Below are 16,254 nucleotides of genomic sequence, written 5' to 3'. Positions count from 1 at the left end.
CTTTACATCATTAATATACGCAATACTCGCTTGCAGATTCTTGTCAAGCGATTTATATCTCCACGAGACTATCATATTGTTGCAGATTTCGCACATATCAAAATCCTGCGATGACTGCTCCGGCTTCTCTAAGGATCCATTGATGAACTCTAATTTATTTTTTGCCCTCAATGCCCTTTTGACAGTCTTTGCCCAGATTGCATAATTATCTCCCGTTAGGAGAGATGTCGCTGACACGAAAGCAGCACCCGGACTGTTGGAGCAGCTGAGAAAATATGGAGAGAAGACATCAATCGGCCCCCTCTCTTCTGCCGCCTTCTTAATCTTAAAGACTTCAGATGACTCAGGGAGCTTATTGCCATCAGCCATAGCAAAACTCAATTACCGGGTATCAAACCCACTCTGGTACCATATAAACTTGCAAGGACAATATCGAACTGCAGAGGCAATATGGAGGAAAAATGCTTTCTTCTCATTGAATCAATTGAGAGAAATGATGTAAATACTGTCCAAGAAAGACAACTAGTAAAGCAACTTCGGTGCTTCCTAAACTATTGTATGTAACTTCATACAAGAGGAGAGAAAAAATCAAAGCGATTAATGTACAGGATATACAAGAATCCCGACAAATATATCAATACATGGCCAGGATTCTTGGTAACATTGGCGTGGCATCTAAATGTTGATGGTAATCAAAAAGTGAAAATAGAAATTGCTCGGCGATATGAAAATAGTCGACATCACAATCCTCATATCAATATAGATCACAAACCATTCAAATGCTGGAACGGATCTTCAATTGGCTGCGTATCGATGTTGGGCCTTTTTACGCACTTGACACCCTTTTTTCCTAGTGAGTTCACGGGGTTTCCTCAGATTATTGGCTAAGATTAATCCCTTTTTGGGACATCGTAGGCTTGACCTTCAGCCACGAGATGCTTTCAAGACGTTCCGATCCACTGCACTATAGTAAATTCCGCCCACTTGAAATTCAATTTGCTATTGACCCAAATCCTCTTGGTTTGCGCAATTAACCCTTTAAAGATGTATGTATGGTTAGACATATATAAGTACTCTCATACTCCAGATAAACGCATTGTCAACAATACAACCACGTATAAGTTTAGGGTGTTGCTAGGATAATGAGCCTCCTTAAAAGTTTAATTTTAAGGAGGCTAAAAAAAAAAGCAAAGCTGTTATTATTTTGTAAGATAACTTGTTATTATTCAGTAAGAGTCTTGTTAAGTTTTCAATAAATAAGTTTCTTAAAGAAAATGCATCATGTAATTAAAAGGTAAATTTCTTATTATTTAACAAGTGTCTTATTATATTAAAAATTAATAAATTTCTTATCAAATAACAAGTGTTTTTGTTATTTTACAAGGTAGTTTAATGAAAGTCATCCAACACACTACGGCGTGGGGCGCTCCAATTGGCCTATGCAAACTCCCCTTTTAAGGAGTTCCCGGATTGAAGATAAACGCATAAGTTTAACTGAAATAACAACCGGACTGGACTGTCTTGCCAAAATTTACAATGGTGCCAGGTCATTGGGAGCAGCACTGACAGAGAACTCTGCCAATTGGTCTTTTTTTTTTTTTAATAATAATATAAAACAGATGCTCTGTTCATTGGTTGGTTAATTGACGGAAACTACAAGCCATTTCAACCAATATGTCCAAAATGCCAATTGAATATATTTGGAGGGAAGAGAAAAACCAGACCCGAAAAATCCTGGCATTGTTTAGAGGAGACACATAGAGGAGTGTGTGTGTATCTGTGTGGTCTGAAATTATGTCTTTCTTTCTCTCTCTCTCTCTCTCTCTCCTCTTCCCCTGACATCTTTGATCTGCAAAACAGGAAGCTCTGTTTCGTTTCTCCCTTTGGCTTGCATTGCAAGCATCAGCAGCTGCATTTGATTCTATCCCGGGTACCCTTTTTGCGTTTTCGATGTCTTCTTGCATTTCTTGGATTTCTGGGCGATTTTCACGCCCTGGGTTTGGTTTTGTTTCGATGATCGGAACATGATCTGTCGAACCAAATGCATGAATGATCCGGCGCTCATCTCATTCGCTAGGCACTTGATGTGTGCGCTGCTCATTATCACCGATGAGATGTGAAGGGCAATGTATACTGGCCTTTTTTGAGTCGAGAATGTGAATTTATTGTAGTACCCCTTGTTTGTAAACTGGTGATTCGGAAAAGACTTGTCCGGTATTATAGTGATGCAAAAGCCAAAGAAATCTTTTGATGTGATATATATACTGCTTAAGAAAGAAGTGCTCTGTGTGATGCCTTCGTTTTGCGCAAATCCATTTTTCATAGTTGTCTTGGTGCACTCGGTGGCAGGTGGCTTGTCAGGCTGCAGAATAAAGGATTGCCTCGGCGAATTCCTAATATAATCTGAATGCAAGACAAAGTTAATGTTTTTGGAGTGGATGGTCAGAATTGTGATCTATTGAGCGGAACGATCTCGGTCGGGATTCCATGCTGGCAAATGCACAGGGTTTTCATGGCGAATATGGCAGGATGTTTCTTTTGGAGATTTTAAAGATCTTGTTATAGGAGAAAAACCATGGCAGGGGGTAGAATTAGGGCCAGGATTCGGCGGAGCCACCTCTACACGTTTGCTTGCCTCAGGGCCAGGAGTACAGAGAACAATGAACCGCACTCAATCCAGGGTCCTGGGTACTCCCGCATTGTCCACTGCAACAAGTCCGAGATGCACCAGAAGCCGCCGCTGCAATATCGGTCCAACTACATATCCACCACCAGGTACAACATCATCACCTTTCTCCCCAAGGCCTTCTTTGAGCAGTTCCGTCGAGTGGCCAACATATACTTCCTGGTGGCGGCGATTTGCTCCCTCTTATCGATCTCACCCTTTTCTCCCGTGAGCATGATTGCTCCCCTGGCATTTGTCCTCGGGGCCAGCATGGCCAAGGAGGGTGTAGAGGACTGGCGCCGGTTCATGCAGGACAAAAAGGTTAACTCCCGGAAAGCCAGTGTACATAAGAAGGAAGGTATCTTCTCTGAGAAGCAGTGGAAGGACATCCGCGTCGGGGACGTGGTGAAGGTCGAGAAGGATAACTTCTTCCCGGCAGACCTTCTCTTGCTATCATCCAGCTATGAAGACGGTCTCTGCTATGTGGAGACCATGAACTTGGATGGAGAGACCAACTTGAAGGTGAAGAGGTCGCTGGAGGCGACTCTAACTCTAGATAGCGACGATTGCTTCAGGGACTTTATGGGGATGATCAAGTGTGAGGACCCAAACCCGAGCCTGTACACCTTCGTTGGCAACCTGGAGTATGATAGGCAGATCTACCCTTTAGACCCGGCCCAGATCCTCCTGAGAGACTCGAAGCTCAGGAACACGGCTTACGTGTATGGCGTGGTCATATTCACAGGCCATGACAGCAAGGTGATGCAAAACTCCATGGAGGCACCCTCGAAGAGGAGTGGAATCGAGAAGCAGATGGACCATATAATCTACCTCCTCCTTGCAACACTTATCATAGTCTCATTGATAAGCTCCGCGGGCTTCTTCTATCTGACCAAGACAGAAATGCCTCGCTGGTGGTACTTGAGGCCCCAGCAGGCAGAGACGTGCTATGACCCGGAAAATGCCTTTGCCTCGGCCTTGTGCCACATGGTTGCTGCCTTCATGCTCTATGGGTACTTGATCCCGATCTCCCTGTATGTATCCATCGAGATGGTCAAGTTCTTGCAGGCGCTTTTCATAAACCAGGACATCAACATGTATGATGAGGAGAGTGGGGTCCCTGCAGATGCCAGGACCTCAAACTTAAACGAGGAGCTGGGTCAGGTTGACACGATCTTGTCAGACAAGACAGGGACTTTGACGTGCAACCAGATGGACTTCCTCAAGTGCTCGATTGCTGGGACCTCCTATGGAGTCCGAGCCAGTGAGGTCGAGCTCGCTGCAGCAAAGCAGATGGCCATGGAACTTGAGGATGACGGCTCCTTCTCTATGGCGGGTGGGTGCAGGAGTCCGGAGATCGTGGTCACCTCCAAGGACAGGAAAGGAGACAAGCCCAGTGTCAAAGGGTTCAGCTTTGAGGATCCCAGGCTGATGGATGGGAATTGGACGAAGGAGCCCCATACCGATGAGATCTTGCTCTTCTTCCGGATACTGGCTTTGTGCCACACAGCTGTTCCGGAGCTAAATGAGCAGACTGGGAAGCTGACTTACGAGGCGGAGTCTCCGGATGAAGGGGCATTCCTTATTGCTGCACGAGAGTTTGGATTCGAGTATTTTAAGAGGACTCAGTCTAGTGTGTTCATTAACGAGAAGTATCCTGATACTACAAAAGCCGTCCAGAGGTAAGTACTAAATTATTGAAGTGTTAATATTGACCGGTTTCTTGCGAGATGCTATGTCATTCACAGCAATTTACTTTTCGCTTGATATGTTCTCAGGGAGTATAAGATTTTGAATCTGTTGGATTTCACGAGTAAGAGGAAGAGAATGTCAGTGATTTTGCAGGACGAAGAGGGGCAGATCTTTGCTCTGTGCAAGGGTGCTGACAGGTTCGACTCACGTTCCTCCTTATCATACTCACAGTTTCTGTAAAAACGTGGGACCAAATTTGACTGTCTGCTTATAGTGGCGGCCCTGGCAGTGGCGGGGTCGATCTGCTCTTCATATTTATTCAGGGGCATAACGCGTATTGTTATGTTAAATAATTGGTATACTTTCTTTTGGTAACTGAGGCTCTACGAATTGTATTGCACCAAAACCGCGTAATATTTGCAATTCACTATATTGAGATAATCAAAACTGGATCATGATCAGATTCATCAGAGAAAGAGTTTGGTTGTTGTTTTACAACTTGAAAACACAGGTTCATTTGTATTATTTGTTCCTGCATCAATGACATAACCATGCTAGATTATTACGAGGATCATATTAAATTCCATGGACCACCCAGATTGTTGCATATCTTGCCTTTCTCCTCATTCACACCATTTCAAATCCTGTCACAGTATAATTTTCGAACGTCTTGCAAAGAATGGGAGAGCACACGAGGAAGCAACAATGAAGCACTTGAATGAGTATGGAGATAACGGGTTGCGTACTCTGGCGCTTGCCTACAAGAAGCTCGACGAGAAGGAGTACATGGCTTGGAACAACGAGTTTATCAAGGCAAAGACAGCGATTGGGGGCGATAGAGAAGGGATGCTCGAAAAAGTGTCTGATATGATGGAGAAGGACTTCATTCTTGTTGGCGCCACGGCTGTGGAGGACAAGCTGCAAAAAGGGGTAGAATCTACAGTTCAGCATAGGGTTTGTTCTATTGTATACTTCGGCACATGAAGATTTGCTCCTTAATGTCCTTTTTCCCTTTCTGAATCCTTTAGGTCCCTCAGTGCATCGACAAGCTCGCCCAAGCAGGTCTTAAGATCTGGGTCCTAACTGGAGACAAGGTAGAAACTGCCATCAACATTGGGTACGTATGATCAATGACCAGAAAAACCGAACAACACTATCAGTATAAGCTGCATTCTTTAAAAGCTTTTTGCTAACGAGATTTTCTTCTCCTATGTTGTGTGATGTGCAGGTTTGCTTGCAGCCTTCTGAGGCAGGAGATGAAGCAGATCTTCATTTCGTCAACAATCTCAGACCCATGTGGCAAGGACAGTAGAAAGGTAAGACATAATTTGAGAAAGAGTTGAGTGGCTTGGTTTCAGGAAAATGATTTTCACCCGAGCAGACTTCGTTGCTTTTAGTCTCGGAGAAGGCAGTGAAGGAGAGCATCCTCAATCAGATCACCAATGCAACCCAGATGATCAAGCTTGAGAAAGACCCCCACGCCGCCTTCGCTCTGATCATTGACGGGAAGACCCTGACCTATGCCTTAGAGGATGACATGAAATTTCAGTTTCTCCACTTAGCCGTCGAATGTGCCTCCGTTATATGCTGTCGTGTCTCTCCCAAGCAGAAGGGATTGGTACATCTCTTTCTTGTCTTTTCCACTATATATAGTATACAAATGGATGAATACCTCTGGACTTTTCGTATTTGGTCTAATTTTTAGAGCATCTTTTTGTGGCAGGTGACAAGGTTAGTGAAAGAAGGAACCGGGAAAACGACTCTAGCTGTCGGGGACGGTGCAAATGACGTAGGAATGATTCAAGAAGCGGACATTGGAGTGGGCATCAGTGGCGTGGAAGGTATGCAGGTTAGTGACTTCATTTTACGCCGAACAATCACAAAATTCTTTTCCTACAAATTTTTTCTCATCCGGTCTGTCAAAGTATATTCTTAGATCGATCAATATACGTTTCAGTCCATTCCTACTGCTTATGGTCCTTGTCTAGTACATCCAGTTGAAACCTTTTAAGAGCCAAACTATACTTTGCAGGCTGTGATGGCTAGTGACTTCGCGATTGCCCAATTTCGGTTTTTGGAAAGACTCCTGGTGGTCCACGGACACTGGTGCTACAAGAGGATTTCTCAGATGGTAATATGCACATCTTTCAGTAAATCGGAAATTTTCTCGGTTGCAGAAAGTATTGCTGCAAGAGAAAAGTGTTTACTCTTCTTAACGTAGCCGCTCTGCTGATATCTCAGATATGCTATTTCATTTACAAGAACATAGCGTTCGGCCTCACCTTTTTCTACTTCGAGGCTGCCACGGCTTTCTCAGGGCAGGCAATCTACTATGATTGGTACATGATTCTGTTCAACGTGTTTCTCACCTCGCTGCCTGTCATCGCGCTTGGAGTCTTTGAACAGGATGTCTCCTCCGATATCTGCTTGCAGGTAATTGCTCTCAGAGAAAATCTCCAGCAGAATTTTTTTGCTTGAGACGGAGCCAACGGGGATTTAGACCATTGGCCTATCTTGTTAAAAAGAATCACAAAATTCTAGCACGATGAGATCGGATAAACGAACAAATAAGAATGCTAGACAATTTGACAGACGAATATAATCTCTAGCAACAAGCATGCCAGTGTGTACCGAAACAGAAGTGGTAAGGGGTTGCGGCACAATGGCATGACACAAGGAATGAAATGAAATAACATATAAATGACAGCATTTTCGAATCCAGCATAGGCCATGTCATTAAGGGTCAGTTCATCCCTGCCTCTTGTACTCATGTGCCCAGTCGATTGCGTTTTATGTTGCAGTTTCCGGCTCTTTACCAGCAAGGCCCGCAGAACCTGTTCTTCGACTGGTACAGGATACTGGGGTGGATGGCTAACGGGCTGCAGGCCTCCCTGATAATCTTCGTATTCAACGTCCTTGCCTTTTACACTAGGGCGTTCAACACGAACGGCCATACTGCGGACAAGATGGCGATGGGAACCACCATGTTCACCTGCATCATCTGGGTCGTGAACTGCCAGATCGCCCTCACGATGAGCCACTTCACGTGGATTCAGCATATCTTCATCTGGGGGAGCATTGCCTTTTGGTATCTCTTCCTCGTGCTTTTTGGGATGTTACCGCCTTCAGTTAGCTCTGAGGTGTACCAGCTCTTCGCAGAGGAATTGGCCCCGTCCAAGAGCTTCTGGGCCATCACCATCCTCGTCACGGTCACTTGTAACATCCCTTACTTCTTCCATAGCTCAATGATGCGGTGCTTCGAACCAATGGACCACCATGTCATCCAGGAGATCAAGTACTACAAGAAGGACGTCGAGGACAAGTACCTCTGGACCCGTGAGCAGTCCAAGGCCAGGCAGTCGACCAAGATCGGTTTCAGTGCTCGAGTCGAGGCCAAGATCCGGCACTTGAAGGAAAAGATGAAGAAGAGAGCTTCATTTCCGACCAGTGGTGGAACCCCAACCCGAGAGGATGAGGTTGCAGCGCATGATCTCTTATGACCCTAGTGACCTTCACGATGTTGGATGTGATATTAACTTATCCCATATAGTTAAAAGATATTAATCAATATGCTTCATACATAACTAAAAATAGGAATGTTGAGAACATCTTAGAATTGTAGTGCGCGAGATTTCACATTTTGAGATCTTTTTGTATATTTTTTTTGGGTAAAGTCGGGGGCATGGCCCAAATTACAGAGAAACAGGAATAAGGCGGGGTATAGTGACCCTTACAATGTCGCCTAACAGCAGATATTTTTGTATATTATCAATCAATTAATCAACTCATATCATTATTGATGTTTTTGTCGATCAAATGGACATTTTTCAATGAAAGCGATTTACAATTGTCCATTCATACATCCATTCATATATCTTCCATTTACTTTTGGCGATATATATACTTTAAAGATATAATAAGATTCTAGCATTGTACTGGGATTTTTGCCCCGTTTCCTACCCGAAAAAAATAAAATAAATTTACATATAATTAATGTGTTTATCGTGTGCCGCTTGACTATTTTGGGGTTCCTCTGCCTTCAAAACTGCCGCATTGACATTCAACCAACCGTTTGTGCCTTTTTGCATCATTCCTTTTCCCTTGTTATTCCTCCCAAATCGCCCCCATTCCGCACATGGAACACCCCTGTATTACTCCTGCTCGCTCTTCACCATTTCTATTTCACTTTGCTGTCTACAATGAATCGCCTGTTACAATCATCCTGATCTCCATGGTGCGAGGTTATCGATCTTCTGACACAACATGTAACGACTTCCTTAGTTGGTGCTGGAGATTTCCTGTTCTCTTCCTGCAGATAATTCATCGTTTATTCTCTTCAATCATATTGACAGGTTCACATTTTGAAGTTTGGTTTTTTGTTTCATTTTTTTTTTTTGGTGATAGTAGGCTCCATATCATGCTGTCATGGCCACCCCGTCGCTTGTCTCCTTTGAGTTGCTGCTTGGTGTATACCTTGACAAGAGAGCTGTGGTATTAAGGCATCCTTCTTAATTCATGTGCGACTGGTTGCTGGTGTTTTGCTTGAAGAATTGCACAAAAATGGTATATTCTTTCTGCCGTATGTCCTGCTGCAAGATAATTTTATGGCATGAAAGCTTTTTGAAAAGGGCATTGCATCAAGCTTCTTTTAGTCTCCCATGCATATCAGAGAGCAGATTATTGGTATGTGTATATATATATATATATATATATATATATAAAGGTCTGGATAAAAGTGAAAAGTAGTTAAAGTTTGAGCACTGAAAGTGATATTGCAATTTTCCCCCCTAATTTTCAGCGTTCTTGTCTTTGCCTTACCGAGCGATATTTCCAGTGGGCACTGAGTCTGACCCGAACTCGCAGCAGCAAAGCTTGAGTGTGCAAGTATGGCGAATTGCAGCAGGGCAAGGTCTCTTCTTTCTCTCATGGCCATAAGAAGTGGAGCCTCCGCGTCTTCCCCACTTCGTCAGTTTTGTTCCTCGGCAGCCCTTTCCAAGTTCGGAGTAAGCTAGCTTTTCCCCGCTTCCTCTGATCATCTCAGCTCGACAAGATTGCCTCGTTTCTCCACTTCGCTAGCTTCTGATACGAGTACCCTTTTGGATGATAATGATCGCTGCTGTTACGGGCTGGCATGATCAGAGAGTGTCAGGATTGAATTCCCAAAGAGATACTTTGTACTTGTGAAGTGATTTTGTCATTATCCAAATCGATCCCCACAATCCAATAAGTTAGTTGTCTTGTCACGGCTTGCAGATATTATCCCGGTGGTGATGGTTTTAAGCTGATTGTTTCGATGTTGATGGGCGTTTTGATTGATCATGTAAAAGTTGATGTCTTTTGCGAATTTCATGGGCTTAAATTAGATGAAAATCATTTTTTATGTTATGAGAAAGTGTTTTTATTTCTTCATTCTTATATTTCTAAGGTTGCCTGGTCTGAGATTGAATGTTCCCCTGACTTGTTGGTTTTAAATGTTGTGGAAGGAGTTTTGCTGTGCTGGATTCATTTGCTTACACGTGATTTGGTTATTTGGACAGAATGTTGGATTCATAGGCTTGGGGATGATGGGATCCAGAATGGTGAATAATCTGATTAAGGCCAGATACAGAGTGGCTGTGCATGATATGTAATGGTTTGAATCTTTCTATTGCATTCTTGATGTTTGAGTCATTCAAGTTCTCATCTTTACATGTATATCATGTTGTGGAGGCAAATGTTCGTGGAACATCAATGCCAAGTGTCTTTTCCTTTCCTTTTTAAATAAACAGGAGGATCTATTATGCTTCAGCATGATCGTTGGAAATTTTGATTTCTTTCAGAAACTATGATGTGATGAAGATGTTCGCTGACAGGGGAGTTCCTACAAGGGAGACGCCTTTTGAGATTGCAGAATCAAGTGATGTGGTCATAACAATGTTGCCGTCATCTTCTCATGTAAGTTTTGTGTTTCTCCTTGGTAAACTCGAACTTCTTGTTGTTGATACTGCTAGACATTTGGAAAGGTTCACTCCATGTTTTATGAGTCTCTAGTCATGACAGGAAATTGGAGGGGTATTTGTTGATAATACATTATCTACCAGGGTACTTCTGTTTTTTGATGATTCTCATGGAAAAGAACTGCATATTATGGGTTCACTTTGTATTTTATTACTCTATGAAAGTTTCTTTTTCACTTAGATCTTCAGATGGAAAATTTATGAGTTCAGCTTCCTAGTAAAAAAATGTTGTTAAGTTGGACTAGTAAAAAAGTTGGCCACGAAAAAGCATTGTGTAAAATTGGTTATTCTTATCAATCTATCATTTTGTGATCATTACAAATAAGAATTGAGTCAACATATTGTGGTGTTAAGTGAGTTGCATTAATTTCTTTATTAATTGGATGGCTAGTTCGATGGCAATTTGTGTGAAATTATTCTTGAACTATTTCCATTTGTTTTTCTTTCTTTTCCTACTTAGCCGTTGAACAGTGTTATCCTTGTCATTGATCTGTGCACATTCAATTCATTTACTGGTTCCTATTTTCCCTCTGATGCAAGGATGATTACTGAACTGGATGCTTCAAAATGCAAAGTAGCCTTGCATAGGATTCCTTTGCTCTCATATCTTCAGTTCAAAAAATAGCATTCTGCCTTTGGAGATGCTATGTTTTACTTAAAGCATTAGTTGATTCTGCTGCTTTAGTTATTGACATTTCTGTAGAGATAATCTCACATGATCAGTGATTCAGTATTATGTATGTAACATATGTAACTAAACTTTGTTGATAAATGCAGCATATTTATTCTTTATGCCTGTTTGGAGGATGCAATATCTAAAAATCAGCTGATTGAAGAAATTTGGTTCTTTCTCTGGACAGGCCTATGATATATCAGTTGGCTGTCACCTTATATAAATTAAATGTTCATAGATATAAATGGATGGTTATGCATCACATTTCAACACAGATGCCGAAGTGGTTGCTCTTATATATGTAGGTATTTGATGTTTACACTGGAAAAAATGGTTTACTTCATGGAGGAAATTTCCTAAGACCTTGGTTGTTGATAGATTCCTCTACAATTGATCCCCAGACATCAAGAAAGCTTTCAGCAATAGTATCTAACTGTACTCTCAAAGGAAAGAAAGGTAAAAGAACTAATTCCATTCAAATGTGTCCCCCAAGGAGGGAAGTCCTTTCACATTGTTGATTGTACTATGAATATATTTTTCACTCCATACGCTTTATGACTTTTCAACAAGTCTTTTAGCTTGTTAGTGCCTGGAGAAAGGATTCTCTCTGCATCTGTCTCTCTCTCCTGCATGTCAAAAGTTTCTTCTCTAATGGATGACTATTACATATATCCAAATCTAATCTTTCCTGCTTGCATAGATGACCAGAGGAGTCCAGTTATGTTAGATGCGCCTGTATCTGGAGGTGTTCTTGCTGCTGAATGTGGTACCCTCACCTTCATGGTATTTAACTATTTTTTGCTGCCAACCTCATATTCTTTAAAATCTTAAGTTTGTTGGGCTTGAGGGGAAAGGAAAGGAAAATTTTCCCATTGTTTAATTTTCACACTTTAGGGTAAGGGGAATTAAGATGAAACTTTCACCCCCATTCCCCTCCAGGAGCTCATTTTCTTTCAACCTTGATTTGATGTTGAATGGAGGGGAAAGTTGTAAAATTTTGAGATGTCACAACTGTCTAATTTAGAAGGTTAGCCTTGTTAGATATGGTGTGGTTTATTTATTTATTCAGATTAATAAAAAAAATACCAATTATCCATCATTTTTTGTTAATAAGCTCATGTAATAGGATCATATAGTCATTTGATTTAAAATTGTTTTCATTCCCCTCCACTTCCTGAATAACATATAGCTGGACAAGGTTAAACATTCCCCTCCCTTCCCTTCCTTATCCTTACCGTGTATACCCAAAAAAAATTTAAATTGCCTATACTAAGTATATCCAAACAAAATTTCTCAACCTTTCCCGTCCAATCCCCTCCCTTCCCTTCTTTTCCCTTCCTCTTAATGAGTTGTATCCAAGCAAAGTGTGGATCTTCCTTATTCTTATGAAATGAGAAGGCATTTGATGAGTTAATATTAGGGTGATCATTTTTCTAGACTTAAGTCAAGATGTGGCCACTGTTTCCTCTGCAGGTTGACACGTATTGGATCATCCTTTTTTTTTGATAAGCCTGTTACCCTAAATATATATATATATATATATATATTGTAAATAATTGGTCTTACTTTCCATGTGCTATTCTAGTAGTTATGACCTGGCAGAAGCTTTCTATTACCTCCCATTCCTAATGACTGCATCATTCAAGTGCCCACATGGATCTTATGCTTATTTGATCAAAAGGTTCATTTGTCATTTCTGGTGATAAAGACTAGTTTGGCCATTTTTAGAACATTCTTAAAAATGCATTGTCAACAGTGGAGGTAAAAAGAAAGAGAAAGGTTATTTGTTGATCTGTGGCACGGAGGTCATGACCATGCTTTATATGACTGTTTGGTTACTCCGCTGTCCTGCAGGTTGGTGGCTTAGAAGAAGCATATCTTGAAGCAAAACAACTGCTGCTTTCTATGGGCAAAAACACAATTTACTGTGGAGGAACTGCAAATGGTTCTGTAAGTTCCTTGTCATGTATAGTTGGTAGTCAAGCGTTCTCCTTGTATTTTAACATTTCCGTTAACATGGCTGTATTGAGCTAAAATATGTTCATTTAGCAAAGTTGGAGAAAAGGAAGATGACACTCCTGGAACAGTTTATTTTGGCAACAGTTGGCTGCATATTTTCCGTGATTTTTTCTTGAATTAGCAATTAGTTCCAGACCGAAAAAATGTTTGCTAGGTCTGTCTAGGATATGATTAAGGATATATTATCATTCATCTGTCATGATAAAATTGATATCATACCTTCTCTCTGGCTCTATCATCTGTCTGCTAATATTAACTGAATAAGAACTGTTATGGGATGGTTATAGATCCGATGCTTCAGTTTTCCTTCCTTTAGTGTGTCTTGAGGAGAGTTTTTTACTTCTACTTTGCTACAACAGCATTCCCATTTGATGCCTTTGCTTTGGATTTCATTTTTCAGTCCCTGAAGCCATCTGCCATATATAAGTGTGTGTATATCTATAGATATTTTTTCAACTTTTTACATGGAAACAGCTGAAAGATGGATGAACACTACCAGTGCATATGACCTTAATTTAAGGAAGCACATGGCCAAAGGTTTCCTTGATTTTACCATGACGAAATTTTGATGCTTTGGCTGTGTCTCATTTTGTTGGACTGGAGTTCATGAAACAAACTCTTGTGATGTTTCCAATTCTACATTCTTCTAATACTTGCCGTGTAAAAATCCTTGAGATAAGATTAAATGACGTATCATTCCTCATCTGCTTATATGGAATCCTTTCGTGCTATATCACTTTAGGCAGCAAAAATTTGCAACAACTTAGCAATGGCTGTCAGTATGCTTGGTGTCTCGGAAGCTCTTGCTCTTGGACAGTCTCTGGGAATCACTGCAAGTACTTTGACAAGAGTATTCAATTCTTCCAGCGCCCGGTGTTGGAGTAGGTATGCATCAATCACATTTTCAGATACAACCCTGAATCTTTCGTTATGGATCTGAGGTTGAGATTGTCTTTTCATTTAGTCACTTGGGCTGAAGATAGAAACAAATAGATACTCAAACTTTCAGTGACAATTTAGCAGAGTGTTTGAAAAATGAGCTGGCCATATGGCATTATGTTAGGCTGAAAGAAAGATGTCCAATCCCAAGAACCTTAAGACCGAATTCAACTTAGCAATGGTTGAATCCAGGAACCCACTGTATCGGTCGGTTCGTGTCCAGGCCAGTTTTGAAAACTACGCCTACAAGATTTCCTATTATGTTTGTGATATCAAAGGGACCTTCATACTGATACACTTGGAAATATGGCATGTAACCTATGTTTAAGAACATCATGGATGGATGGTTCTTTGGCAATGTGTCTGTGACCCGATACGGTAGTGTTGTAAACTATGAACAGAGTTTCCTGGTTTTTCTTTAAAGATCCTCTCGATTATATTATGTTTCCTGTGGATGACTCTCTTCCTCTAAGGGCATGCTGATCTGTGACAGTGATACTTACAATCCAGTTCCTGGAGTAATGGATTGCGTGCCCTCTTCAAGGAATTACGAAGGTGGATTTGCATCTAAACTGATGGTACATATTTTAGATTTGCATTGTAATCTCACCAGATCCAAGGTGTCCAACATGACAACATAATTGTTTAATGATCGCTTGTGCAAGCTTGGTGTGGCTAGTGAGTTTCCGGATGCTCTACAATTCGGATACCTCGTTTATTCTTTAAGGCCAAACGGGTTTAGCTAATCGATGCCCTTGTGTATTGATCCCATTGGGAGTGTTCTCTAGCAAGAAAATTTTCAAATGCAAGCATTTTGAAGAGAGAAGAAGCAACAATTACAACTAGATGCTCTTTTCAGCTGGATCAGTCTACCTGGCAGGATAATGAATAATCAGCTTTTGATATGAAATGCAGGCTAAAGATCTAAGCCTTGCTGCAGCGTCAGCTAAAGAGGTTGATCTAAAATGCCCATTGACATTCCAAGCCCAAGAGATGTAAGTTCTTTGCCACTGAAACCCTTATGCTTCTACCATCTACTTTTAAATCTGTAATCTTTTACATTCTCGCTTCAAATTAGTTCTAATGTGGTACTAACCGCAGAAGAAGATGGAATTCACCCGGTTGATGGAGAGTATTTATGCGGTTATATTTCTTGTTCATGAAGACTGATTAATATCATTTACGCAGATATTTGGAGCTCTGCAAAGAGGGTCACGAAGCCAAGGACTTTTCAAGCGTCTTCCGCCACTATTATGGCGGCAGTGATGAATGAGTGCACGATAGCTTTTTGTATACCAATTTGCATTGTATTCTTGGGCTTCAGTGGTTCTGCTCATGGCATGAACTGCCAGTATAGGCACTTATGTTGTTGTAACTTGCACCTCTATTGATGCTTAGGCAATGTTGTTTGTCCGTGCCAGCTAATTTAAAACGTACATTGCTCTTACATCGAGTTATCATTGAGAAAATAAAAGGATTTATTCCGTGCCGCATATTATTTCATCTTCAAGGAAGCCGAGATTATTATCTTAAGCATAAGCTTCCTCAGTTTTTTCAAAGAGAATGCGACTTTGAGCTGAGCGACCACATTGATATAATAAAAGCTAGGTGATAGCCCGCACACGGTGGAGAAGAGTTTAAATCTTTTAACAATAAGTAATATTTAAAATTAAGTACGGTATGAATTCGTATCCAAGAAAAATATATTGAGGATTAAGTTTGTTTCACTTATAAATCAAATGAGTTTAGCAGAAAATTGTTTTTCATCAAGGAGCGAATTAATATTCCAACTGGAGTTTTTGTTTCCTACACTGAAATCAAAATATCTTGTGAAAGTAAAACAATTAAAAAAATATAGAATTTGAAATTGAAAAGTAATCTTTAGATATATATATATACATATATATATATATAAAGCAATGTGCTGGTTTTTCAAACATAACAAAACGCCAATCTTAAATCATTATTTTAGGAAAGCAAATAACTGGAAAAATAATAATTATCTAAAGTACTTATTCAAAAAAATAATTATTTTCTTGAGGTCAATGAACACAATTATATATTATATTGTAATTATTTTTACTATCAATATTGTATTCAACTCAACTTTCAATATTTAGCACAATCAGAATTACCATCTTAACAAAAACTACATCTTGCATGACAATCATAGCTTTTCCAATATAACAGAAAATTCTTCAAACCAATAACATAAAAAGAGCAGGCAGCTATCTAAATGTTCAATGAATGGGCAGCGCCTACTCATAACA

General features: G+C 40.6%; 1 protein-coding gene across 3 annotated transcripts; it reads left to right on the top strand.

Annotated features, from left to right (window-relative positions):
• The first annotated feature begins 2,386 nt into the window (after positions 1 to 2,386).
• On the top strand, positions 2,387 to 15,479 carry LOC116214133 (probable 3-hydroxyisobutyrate dehydrogenase, mitochondrial). Of its 3 annotated transcripts, XM_031549452.1 has the most exons (20): positions 2,387 to 4,347; positions 4,444 to 4,554; positions 5,011 to 5,287; positions 5,386 to 5,474; positions 5,586 to 5,673; positions 5,739 to 5,975; positions 6,081 to 6,206; positions 6,390 to 6,488; positions 6,599 to 6,790; positions 7,159 to 7,782; positions 9,259 to 9,360; positions 9,895 to 9,983; positions 10,177 to 10,291; positions 11,332 to 11,482; positions 11,727 to 11,809; positions 12,881 to 12,976; positions 13,788 to 13,930; positions 14,478 to 14,562; positions 14,900 to 14,979; positions 15,173 to 15,479. In XM_031549452.1, exons 1-20 carry the CDS (start codon positions 2,576 to 2,578, stop codon positions 15,255 to 15,257), a joined length of 4,644 nt encoding a protein of 1,547 aa, XP_031405312.1. In that variant the 5' UTR covers positions 2,387 to 2,575; the 3' UTR covers positions 15,258 to 15,479. The 3 variants fall into 3 exon arrangements, with proteins under 3 accessions (XP_031405312.1, XP_031405309.1, XP_031405310.1); XM_031549449.1 differs by lacking the exons at positions 2,387 to 4,347; positions 4,444 to 4,554; positions 5,011 to 5,287; ... (5 more) ...; positions 6,599 to 6,790; positions 7,159 to 7,782 and adding an exon at positions 8,776 to 8,920 and having other exon boundaries at positions 9,156 to 9,360; XM_031549450.1 differs by lacking the exons at positions 2,387 to 4,347; positions 4,444 to 4,554; positions 5,011 to 5,287; ... (5 more) ...; positions 6,599 to 6,790; positions 7,159 to 7,782 and having other exon boundaries at positions 9,343 to 9,360; positions 9,895 to 9,989.
• Positions 15,480 to 16,254: the final 775 nt, after the last annotated feature.

The sequence above is a fragment of the Punica granatum genome, chromosome 7, assembly GCF_007655135.1.
Source record: "Punica granatum isolate Tunisia-2019 chromosome 7, ASM765513v2, whole genome shotgun sequence".
In the NCBI taxonomy this organism is placed as follows: Eukaryota; Viridiplantae; Streptophyta; class Magnoliopsida; order Myrtales; family Lythraceae; genus Punica; species Punica granatum.
The sequence above is the reverse complement of the archived record's forward strand: the minus strand, read 5'-3'. Positions and strand labels throughout refer to the sequence as shown.

Coding starts and splice junctions, on each gene's coding strand:
- LOC116214133 (XM_031549452.1), top strand. CDS start 2,576: ATGGCAGGGGGTAGAATTAGGGCCAGGATTCGGCGGAGCCACCTCTAC. Junction 5,288..5,385: donor AGGACAAGCTGCAAAAAGGG/GTAGAATCTACA, acceptor TGAATCCTTTAG/GTCCCTCAGTGCATCGACAA. Junction 6,791..7,158: donor CCTCCGATATCTGCTTGCAG/GTAATTGCTCTC, acceptor TTTATGTTGCAG/TTTCCGGCTCTTTACCAGCA.